We start from the raw sequence: 12,145 nt of genomic DNA, 5'->3' as shown, positions 1-12,145 counted from the left end.
GGTTGTTGTTTTTTTGCTAGACATTGACTTTTTGCGATCGCTATAGCGATTCGCAAAACGGTGTTTCCTATGGGGGATTTTGCTGGACGATGATTTGGTCCATGCTTCATGGACCGTTTTTTCGCAAGACAATGATTCTAACAGCTGATCGGCGCTTCGCAAAATGGCTTCCCTATGGGCGATTTTCGCTGGACGACGACTATTTTCCCCATTGGAACACAGTGATTTCAATGGAATGGATTAACATTGTCTAGCGAGGCACCACTGTACCTGGATTTTAGAGCAGGCATGTTGCTGCAGGCCAAGCGGCTGCTCTAATGTTTCTCACTAACTGCTTTGGTTTTTCTTATGCTCCTCCCTACCCTTTCCTCTTTGCAGCGCTTCGGTTTGCTATTTTGACAACATTGCTAAGTATTTCCAAGGCAAAGAAGAAACAGTCAATAGTGAAAAGTATCTAAAAAGGACAGTGAGACACACAGAACAGTTATGGGAGACAGTACTTCCTCTTAAAAATGATTTTCTACTATATATTTCATTGAATAACATCAACTCCACCACCTCCTACAAATTACTTAAAATGCATCTTTATGGCACAAAAAGAACCAATGATATCAGCTACACTGCTCTCTGCTTCCCCCCAAAAAAACCTTTTATATAAAGGCTTTTTAAACATGTTTTCTCTTCAGTATTTTGAAGCTGCTATCACACTGTTTCCAAATAGGTTGCAGTACTCTGGCTAGATGTCCTGTGGCTGCAGTCCTACAGTCAAAAGCATTGCTAAGACTTTGGTGAATTGAAGGGATATCAACCATTAAATTCTACTGTGGATTTATGTCGGCACAAATGTAATAAGAGTAAACTGCGCCTGGAAATTGCCAAAAGTCACAGGACAGGGCTGACAGGTCGCTAGAAATGTGACCAGTAATTTGTCAATTAGTGACTTCAGTTTATTCAATTATACTTCTGCTGACATAAATCCACAAGAAAATTCTGGCAAAAATCAAAACCAAAACTAAAGTGACTTACCTTTTCTACTGTTCCTATCAGGTCAGTGATGAACATATACAATGCCAATTAAATATTTTCACGACACAGAAACAAAACAGGTTGTTGAAATAGTGCCAAGACTGGATTAGCTACAAATGTCTTGTGGCTTGACTTGTTGATACCATGAACTAAATTGCTAAAAAGACCTTCCACAATAACTAGTAATTCTGGTTTTTGAACCAGAGGGAAGACTTGCATCATAGAATGATGGTATGTTGAGAAATGTGCTCCTTCTAATATGCTTGTAAAAAAAATACCTCCAGTCTATGATCCAAAGGTTAATAAAGTAATTCATACCAATTTTTCCAGTTTAGTATTTGTACGTATTTATAGGTATATAAACAGCGGTGTTGATGTTTTGGCTCTACTGCAACACATTCAGCGCACTGAATGTCAACAGTTCATTTTTCTGAAATGTGTCATTTGGTAAGTGAATATTCTGTATTATTAATACGGCTTATGGTATTCCCTTCCTGTTTCAATCTTTGCTGTAGAATCCTCCTTTCTTTATCAGACACAATAAGACACACTCCTCAAGGCAGGAATAGCAGTTAATATAATTGCAGAAGACAAAGCTGATAAAAAAATGTAGTGACATTAATTAACAAGATTAGCCAATGCTGCAATCAGAGCGCCTTGTCCTCTCAGCCAAAGGACACAGCCGTTCAAAAACATGCCTGCTGGTTTTTGTGTTTTCTTAGTGCAAACAGAACAAAACAGATAACCACCACATTGGTCAGGCATAAAACGAATGGCACGACAAAAACAAATTCATAACCATGTAATAACCAACCCCTTAAAAACTCTTAAAAGCAGGTCCCAACAGTTTAAGACACTGAGCATACAGTGCACCAACCATAATGCCAGCACAATATCATTCAGTGAAACTGCAATGCAAATCAATATGCTGGTTCAGACTTCTCTTGGCAAAAATTTTACAACTAATATTATAATTACTGGATTCTGATAATGGAACAGATGCTCATATGTTGGCAACAGCCCTGGTAGTAAAACACAGGCCAAATAAATCAGATGGCATGTGAAATCAACTTCGCCAATTAAAGTTTATCTATAAAACCAGTTCCCAACTCACTGTCATAGCCTCTCAACACTATATTCCGCCCTTGTAATTGAGGCCAAGAACTTCTCAGGCTTCCCCAAGTAGACGTTCCACCGGTATAATACAGTGGGATTGCATCACTAGGGCCTGTGTCACTGCTGTACGAGCGATGATCTCCATGAAGAAAACCACCTAGCACTCAACAAAGACAATCCTACACAAGCAGCTTGATCCCACATCATTGCATTGCTCAGCAGATGCTCAATACGATTATTACTCAAGGGACCATCCTACGTATGTGCATCTAAGAGTGAGTCACCATGAATATAGTGGGATTTATTTCCTCATAAATATATAAGACTACACTATGTAAAATAAAACCCAGAAACAGGTTCAGAAGGAACTCATTTCTCAAGGGCCGGAATCACTGAGGGCAGGGGACTACTTTTAAATCTCAGTCCTATACATGAGCATGCTCCTTAGCTTTCTCATACAAGCGACTGATTACTACTTGCTCCAAGGAAAATCAGGTATAACACTTGTCAATGTACTGAATGCAAAAATCATCCCTGACACCACCTGGCCAAGCATAGATAACATCACCTAGAGTGGTCTTTTAGACCAGATGGGCGGGGTATAAATAAAATAAAATAAAATAAATAAACTCACATGTGTGTATATCTGGGTATCCAGAGAGAGACAAGGGCAAATGTACGCAGGCTTCCATGTAACATGCAAACCTTACCCTCACTCTCTTTACTGATCATTGTAATGATGGGCAGTTTGTTAGAACAATGTTTAGGATTTTATCTGCAATCAAGAAATACTGGGGAAATACGTAAAAGCGAAAGTGCAAAAACTTTTAAATGAAACAAACAAAAAGGGGCAACCAACTAAGCTTTCTGATGCACAGCCTTGTTAACATGAAAAATCGCAGCAAGTTTTAAATCACTGAGAAATGAATAGGTTGAGATTGTCTGACAACATAAATTGGTGCAACCCACAGACGGGCACGAACCAGAAAAATGGTGGTTCGTCATGGTTCATGGCGAACCACCAACCATCTGGAAAATGAATCAGTTCATGATTTGGGCCCGTCTCTGCCCCCACCGCCATTCCTACCTGCCGTCAATGCAGCTGCCATCACTGCCACCATTGCCTTGGCCTCCCCGGGTGGCCCAGGGAGGCAGTGGCAGTGGCAAAGCCAGATGGCGGAGCCAGGTCACAGCCTCTGTGCATGCACTTGCCCCCCAGCTGATAGGCAGGTGCTTGTGCAGAGGCAGCGTTTGGCTCCCTGAAGGGAAGTCAGGCTCGCTGTCTCTGTGCATGCACCTGCCTATCAGCTGGGGGTCAGGCCCATGTGCAGAGGGAGTGGCTCGGCTTCCCTTCGTGGAGCCAGCCGCTGCCTCTGCACATGCATCCACCAGCCAGCACGTTTCCAGGGAAACCCAGCGCTAGGGCTTCCCTGGCAATCAGCCAGTTGGTGGGTGGGTGCATGCCAGCTGGCTTCTCCAGTCCCTGCCATCACCTGCCCAGGTGGCGGCAGCAGAGAAGCCAGACAAAAGAACAGGGTGGCTGCATCTGCACATGTGCCCACTGCCCAGCTGACAGATGGGCACATGTGCAGAGGCAGCAGTCCAGCTCCTGGAAGGGAAGCCAGGTCTGCTGTCTTTGAGGATGGCGGTAGCGGCTGGACCAGGTAGGAAGGCAACGGGGCAGTGGGAAGGGGGCAGGTGGGCAATCCCATTTTGCCAAGGTAAAACAAAGCACCAAGGGGGAATAAAAGTTCTTGGCTTAATTTTGCTACAGCAAAACAAGATTGCCAAACAGGGTCGCCAATCAATCTTTGAACAAGCCCATGCCCATCTCTAGTGCAAACCTCTTCAAGATCAGTAACATTTGTTAAAATAATTTCGATGGATAAGGTGTGTACCACAATATATAGTCACATCTGTACATCCCCCACCCCCAGTTTCCAAACAGCAGTCTTTTTAGTACATCGCACCATGTATGTGCATCAGGATTTTACTGCACTTCTTTGAGAGTCTGTAAGAAAACCAACAATGCGCTACTTTTATTATAGCACAGAAAGGTTCCAATCATAGTTCAGTCTACCTCTGGAAACAGTTCATTTAAAAAATAAAAAGAAAGAAAATAAAGGAAGGCCCAAGTCATTGTTGTTCTTCATGATGAACACAAATGAAAGACATTTTTTAAAAAATCAAGTCAACAGCACGAGGGAAAAGGAGCCATTGCATTCCCATCTTTCAGGTCAGGTCCTGGAGCACTAATAGGGTTGGTAAATGTGGAAGTCTAAGTGCTCATTATGCCAATCCCCACAGCGACCTCCCCCAGGAGGGGCAAAAAAAAAAATGCAGGCAGCTAGATAGATCCATATCGACAAATGAGGAGCAGGCTTTCTATAGAGTTAGTGACTCTTAACCGCCCATTCAAGGCAAAACCATGGGAAAAATACTTTGCGTTACCAAAGGAACAGCTTCCAGCAATGAACTGCTCCTACTCAAAGGCAACAGGGAAGTCTGAGAGACAGAAGGTCTCTTAGTCAATGCTAGACAGAATGTCCCAGGACTTTGATTGGTGGTCTTTGGATCCACTACAAAACCTGGCTCTCGCAGCTCTCCTCAAACCTGGGACTCGCTCAGACCTTCCTACAGCAAGTACGAAGTGTGTCTGACTGAACAGGCCAACAGAGGTCCTGTGATCAAGACACCTGCCTTATTCAGGCTCCTGATCATGAGAGCTCTTAAGCCACTTCAGCTGAATGTATTTTTACACGCTTGTCAGCAAGTCTTGCTGACCTCCAGTGGAAGGAGGGGGCTCACATGTATCCCACCATCCCTCTAGCCCTCTCCCTGCTTTAGGAGGAAACATAGGTTGGGAATGCCATGGAATCACACATTTTTTGTGTGTTATCAGAGACAGGGTGAAAGAGAAAGAAATAAAATATGGAATCCAAAACATATTTATTTCTTCATTACTTGATTTTGTCCTGCCTGTTAAAATTCTGTTTACTCTTCAGTTTTGTGGTAGATGGGCGAGAAACTAAATTCAGTCACTCAGCTGGGGTCCCTATTATGTGATTTTCCTGTCTGCTTTTCCTCACGTGCTTTCTTGCAGCCAGTCTTACTTGACCCCCGTTTTCTGAGTAATGAAATCTGAGTTTGCATTTATGTAAGAGAGAAAATTTCTGCCTGAAATGGCTTATGTATTAAACATATCTGTCAGTCCAAGAAGCCACTACTGTTTGTGCTGACCAGGTGGAGGAGGGAGATGAACCTGCAAAGCAGAGACTTGAAAATAACTGCTTTGTCCCCAACAGCTATGAAGCAAGTGAACTGTGAAATGTAATAAATCAGGAGAGGTTTGATATAAAACATTTTTCCACAATCCCTTCATGACCTGTGAACTTTTCATCCTAATCACCACAATGCCTCCTCTGTGCCTCAGAGATGTACATTCATCTTGACATTTTTTTTCATGTCAGTCACAACCATCATCACCAAGAGAGATTTATTAAATTTAACTTTAGAGATTTGTCAGTCAAAAAGACAGGAAAAGAAGTCTTTGAAATAGCTCATTCATAATTCACACGCACTCCCTCACTCCCTCACACACACACAGAGCTGCCTTACCTTAGAATTACTGTACTAGCTAATGTGTTAGACAGTGGGAATAAACTTTGTGTATGATGAGGAATGGTTTAGTCCTTCCTAAAGCATGACAACACAAGCACGACACAAATATAATGTTGACAATGAAGAAATTGGAAGAGTAAAAGATACTGTGTACTTCGGTTCAGTCATCAATCCAAGGGGAGACTGCAGCCAAGAAATCAGAAGAAAACTGAGACATGGAAGGGCAGCAATAAAGGAATTAGAAAAGATCATTAAGTGCAAGGAGGGGCCACTGGAGACCAAGATCATTCACACTCTTGTATTCCTGATTGCCATGCATGGGTGTGAAAGCTGGACCCTAAAGAAAGCTGACGGAGGGGAAAAAATCATTTGAAATACTGTACAGTGCTGGAAGACAGTGTGACATTGCCAAAAAAGGTAAACAAGTGGGTCCTAGATCAAATCAAGTCTGAACTATCTCTGGAGGCAAAGATGAAATTGATTGACTCGCTAAAGGAAGCCACAACCTTGAGTTTGCAAGAGCTCGGCAGGGCTATTGAGGACAGGATATTTTGGAAATCACTCATTCATAAGATCAACATAAGCTGGAGGCAACTTGATGGCATATAACAACAATAATTAAGTCCCTAATGGTATGTTTACAAGACACCAATATTTTTCAGAAGTACGGTAGCTTTTCAGAAGAGGATAGATCTACTTTGTCAACTGATGCCAGACAGGGTAGAATGACATACCTTTCCCTAGTGCTTTCTTTAACGTTCTATCTATGCAATTGGCTAGGATAAATGCTACATAATAATGCAATATGTTCCTTGAAAAAACAAATTAAATGATTTAACAAATGGATCAATGTCATTCCGCACTTCTGTGAAATCTCCTGCTATTTAATAAGCCATTCTGGAGATGACTTTTTTTTTTTGAAACACTTTTTAAAAGTTCCTCCTGCTAGTGCCTCTCTAGCCACCACATTCTCCTCATGACAAATATCTCATGTAATCTTCAATTCTTGGACCCACGCACATATCTTCAAATCCAGTGTCAATGCTACCATAAATCCTTGACCTTTGTAGAGGCTCCACAGCCAAACTACACAGAGTCCCAGGTAACAGAGAAATCTGTGGCCTAGTTCTAGTGGGGAGTGCAGAGGTCACTATTAGTTGTGGTCTAATTTTGCGCAGCTCTCAGCCAAATTTCAAAAGCTGTCCACAGGAAAACAGCAGTCAGATGAGGAGGGGGGGAAAGAGTATGGAAGAAAAGGAGGCAACAGAAAATGAAATGGAGAAAGCAGATGAAAAGAGAGATAGGCTTTAACAGAGAACTGTAGCACATTGTGCTAAGACGAAAGAGCTTGTCTCCATCCCCAACTTGCTTTGTCTGATTTTCTCATCAGAAGATCTCCCAACAGATCACTCTGAGGGAATCTGGTTCTCTATGGACGAGAGGCTCTTTATATATACATTTTAATGTACCAGGTGGCATCCAGCTGAAGCTTCAGAGTCCCTGACACAGACTCTCCAGTATGATAAAATAAAGCACAGCATTTAAGAATGCTTTTACACCAGGGGCAAAACATAGACATCTGTTCAGGAGGACTCAAGCTTAACCAGCTTGTTATGGGCTGGGGAATGGAAACCCACCAAAACCCAAACAAGTAGACAGACAAAACACCGGATAAACTGCCACTCTCAGGCTGATCCTTCTTTGAGCACCCTGAGTCTAGGCTCCTCAACATAGTGGACTCTTTCCAAGACACCTATGATGGTCCCTATTTAAAAAAAAAATTAAAAGAATTTTTGTGTGTGTTTCAGCAGGGTGGATTAACTGAAAACAAATCGATCTAAATGATTAATTTTTTTAATTACAGTGGTGCCTGCTTAATGATTACCTTGTTAAACGACAAATCCGTTTGACAATGAGGTTTTTGCAATTGCTTTTGCGATCGCAAAATGATGTTTTAATGGGGTCTTGACTTAAGAACGGCTTGAGTTAAGAACATTTTGACTTAAGAACCACTCTCATAGGAAAATATTGACTTGGCTTACATACTTAGATTTGAGTTAAGAACTGGAAAAAAACCACGTGGAAGGCAGGAAAAGTGCAAAATTTGAACTTTCAGTTAACTGTTGGCCAGTGAAAAGGGTGCCTGTCTGCTTCCTCACTCCTCCCAGCGTTTAGAGAGTAGACTGGGAGACAGTCTTCGGACTGCCTGGTACTGTACTGCCTGGACTGTATTTTCCCTGCCTTCCCTGAACCTTTCTTGAGCTAAGAAAAAAAAAGAAACAAAATATCCCCCTCTAGTGGTCGAAGGCGGAATAGCAGCTTCCCATTAGTTTCTATGGACGGAAAAGAGCAGATACGGATCAAATGGTTTTCAATGCATTCCTATGGGAAATGCAGATTTGACCTGAGAACTTTTTGACTTGAGAACCGCCTTCCAATACGGATTAAGTTCTCAAGTCAAGACCCCACTGTAAATGTTACTTTTTGGGGGCATTTCATTTTCTTGGAATTGAATTTTTTTCCAGGGGTCATTGGATTTAAGTGTAATAAATAAATAAATAAATAAATAAATAAATAAATAAATAAATAAATAAATAAGGTATCATCACCATGGCGAGGGGGGCGATGATAACTTCCTCAATGGCTCAAGGAGGCGTTTCTTTCAAAAAGGTTAAGAGCCACTGATTTAAACCATGATTTACATCAATGTGTGTTTTTTTTAAAAAGGCATTGATTTATATATATCCATCCTGACATTTAGCGTGGGTGCTCCTAAGCCAGTCATAGCAGGCACCTCCCATCTCCATTTTCTCCCCTCAGAAGGCATCTGGGCCCAGTGTGTTTCCAGACGGTTCTCGGCTGCACAGCACTGTATTGGTGCCGTGTATCCACAGTTCGCGTTGCTGCTCATTTTGTTCTGCTCGCAGCTGGAACTTTGCATGCACAGGCGAGGTTTCTGCTCAGTGCTGGTGCAAAATTAGAGGGAATGTTATAAATTGGCATTCTTCCAGGCTTTCGGAAGCTGCCGTTCACTTTCTTAAATGAAGAAAAGTAGGAGGCTGCAAACACAGCTTTGGGACCACATATGGCTCCAGGGTCCCACTCTGCTGAAGGGCTATTCCAAGACATAGTGGTGGCAGCAAAATAAACTTTTGGCAATCATTGCCAAGTACTAGGGATAATAATGCCCCTATTAAATTGGATATGGCCCTTTATTTTTAGCACCATGGGTATGCTAAAGAAGAGAAGTTGTAATACAAAATATTCCAGAACTGCAAGCAAGCTGTAATGTTTACAATTATCCACTAGGTGGCGGTATAGTACAACTCAAGCATACTTAGCAGCATTCCCACACCTCCAGGAGCTCACATTTAGTTAGACTAAATGTAGTCTTCTTTTTGGTCCCACTATAAAGGCTCTCATTTAAGTTTGAGAAGTGGAAAGACTGCAGTGTTGACCACTTTTGCTCTAGAAGTGATCCTGCCCTATTTCTGGGGTTACAAATTTGTATTGTTCGCAGACACTTCCATTCAGGAAATGAAAACTGCTTATCTGGCTATAGAGCCATAGGTTAGGAGTTTGATGCCCTGCTGTGCCTCCTTGACAGAGGGACTTGGTGATCCAGAGGGCCCTTTCCAGTTCTGCAGTTCTAAGATTATATTATATTAAAGCAGAAGATACCCGTTTACTTTCTGGCCCCAAAAGGGGGGACTGGCTGGGCAGCTGAGAGACATTGGTGTCCAGCTGTGGGGCTATAGCTCCCAGTGTGCTCCAGGAAGAAGGGAAGGCTAAACCTGTTCTGAGTACAGAACTGCTAGATAGCTCAGAGGTTTAGGTATCTGGCTGCAGAGCCAGAGATTGGGAGTTCAATTCCCCACTGGGCTTCCTTGACAGGGGTTGGACTCAATGATTCATAGAGTCCCTTCCAGCTCTGCAGTTCTAAAATGATGATGATTACTATATACTTGGAAAAGTTGATGGCACATATTATTATTATTGATGGCACATATTATTATTATTGATGGCACATATTATTATTATTGATGGCACATATTATTATTATTAGCCGCCGTCGTCGTAGAAGCAGAAAAGCAAGCAGCCGATGCTGTCTGGCACTGCTTGTCCTTTACTTTGTGGGTGGGATTGTTCTTGTGCACAGCGCTGAAGCAGGGGGCTTTCTTCACGCAGTGACAACCATCTTCCCAGCAGGCACTGGGTTGGGTTTTCAAAAGCCACAATAACGTAGTTTTCAAAGGAGTAGACGTGTTAGTCTGTGTGAGCATAGCCAGATAAAATCAAAACCAAATAAAAAACAAAGCAAAACAACATAGTGGAGGCTGAAAGACTAACGTTTATATTCCAGTGTGAGCTTTAGTGGATTCATCCACTTCGTCAGTTAGGCACATTTTAAGGAGTAAACACGTATATACACAGACAGGCACAGGGAGATGACAAGGGCATTGCTGACACAAGTAACAAACTGCAAGGATGTTGATTGCATAGGTATCCTTGTTGAAAGAGATACTTTCAGATTTGCTGTGAGGTATGAAGGCAGCAGAATGTCCCTTCTGGAGTCAACACTTGCACCAGAAGTTGATTATTTTAGGGATACCCAGTGTGATGTAGTGGATGAGTGACAGAGTTAGACTCACAAAGCCTGGGTTTGAATACTTGCTCAGCCATGGAAACTCACTGGGGCTGCGGAACTGGGAAAACCACTCCTTAAATCTCTCACTTACCTTGAAAACTCCATTATGACTGCTACCAGTCAGTCCCAACTTGATGGCACAGAACAACAAGAAAGGTATCACTCACCCTCACCTTTGGATGGTCCGGCTGCATGGCCTTACAGCACTACACATACTGTATTAATAAACAGTTCTCTCTCCTACATTTTGTGTGGATTAGACTCTTTGCCAGATCATGCAAACTTAAGGGTGGGATACCTTAACTAGACCACTAAAAGAATCCATGGATGTCACCCTGTGCTCTCAGAGAACCAAGGCAATCGTGTAGAGCATAGCTATACTATAAGAGAAAATAATGTGTTTTCACGGATATGGCATCAGTTATTTTCTGTAGGCTAATTCTCTACCTCATTCTGATCTCTCTGTGAAAATCATATATCTTTACATCCGCTAAGTAATCATCTGCACCCTCCAAATGAACTGATCGTTCTTGAAGGTTCAGAAGCAGGTAACTAGAAAGGGGATCTAAGAGAGGAAGGAAAAATCTTCCCTCTTACAAAATGGAAAAGAAAAGAACGCTGTTTTTTTCAGAGTCGCTCGGATCAGGGGGCAAGAGTTGCGCTGCCGCCTCTTGACCAGCAGAGGGCGCAAGACACACGTAAACGCCTCGGCGTCACGTGGCCACCGGGGGGGATCTACGGCCTGGCTTTCCCACTCACCCGCACCGGCCGCACTCTGGTCTCCGAGCGCTGACTTCCACGGGCAGTTCCCAGAGGCCTTCGCAGCCTTCGCCGTCGGACCCGCTCGCACTGACAGGAGATGGCAGAGGCGTCTGTCGTTCGTGCCCCTCCTCTCCTTCCATGCCTCCGTCTCCTGCCCCACCCGTTGGCAGCGTTTTTCCCTCCATGGCTTCTCCCGGATGGTGAAGACGGTGGGGCGCTAGGACCCGGCCGTGAACAGGCCTCGCCTGCCACAAAGTCAAAATACCTTTGGCCACGTGATAGAGCGCCTCCCTCCGCCCTTCGGGGTGCTCAGCCAATGAGAAGAGCCCGATAGGAAGCGTGGCCTCTTCCGGGGTAGTCTCGCGGGGGGGGGCGCCTTGCACGGGGGTGGTCTCGCGCTCCAGTTGCGGCTTCTTTGAAGATCAAATCCGGGTTAAGCCCAGCACCCTTTGCACCTTCATACAGTATAGGGACGTCGTGCTGGCAGCCTTTTTGTCTTGTTGCCAAAGGACAACAAGACCGACCCGTGGGAGCGCCGGGACGCCTGAGCAACGTTTTTAACAGCGTGAGCTATCAGGGCTCAAAGTCCGCTTCCTCGGACATTCCTTTGGAAACGCCTACGGGAGAGTAACATGTAACTACTTTTCCAGGCCCTGAGGAGAAACCTGATGCTATGACACACCAAGCAGATTCTTAAAAGTTTGCATAGCAGGTAAAAATAAAAGAATTTTTTTTAAAAAATGAAGGCACAAATGTTGCAGCACCTTATAGACAAACTGCTGTATATTAAGGTGAGCTTTCGTGGACAAGCCCACTTCCTCATACGTAAGAGTGGGGCTACCTGGCAAGGTAAAGGTTCCCCTTGACAATCTTTACACATTTATACTAGGGACCCTTATCAGAAAAGTGTTGGGTTTTTTTTAATGAAGAGGCTTCTTTTTTTCTGGGCACAAGTTCATAGTGCAGCATTTC

General features: G+C 43.4%; 1 protein-coding gene across 1 annotated transcript in view; it reads right to left on the bottom strand.

The window, feature by feature from the left end:
- DTWD2 (DTW motif tRNA-uridine aminocarboxypropyltransferase 2) overlaps nt 1-11,460 on the bottom strand; it is a 110,569-nt gene extending 99,109 nt beyond the window's left edge. The window contains exon 1 of the mRNA XM_020780057.3: nt 11,171-11,460. Within this exon, the coding sequence (XP_020635716.3) occupies nt 11,171-11,358 (188 nt within the window). The 5' untranslated portion in view covers nt 11,359-11,460. The remainder of the gene's footprint in view (nt 1-11,170) is intronic.
- Nucleotides 11,461-12,145: the final 685 nt, after the last annotated feature.

This window comes from Pogona vitticeps, chromosome 2 (assembly GCF_051106095.1).
Source record: "Pogona vitticeps strain Pit_001003342236 chromosome 2, PviZW2.1, whole genome shotgun sequence".
Lineage (NCBI taxonomy): Eukaryota > Metazoa > Chordata > Lepidosauria > Squamata > Agamidae > Pogona > Pogona vitticeps.
This window is presented reverse-complemented; position numbering and strand designations above follow the sequence as displayed.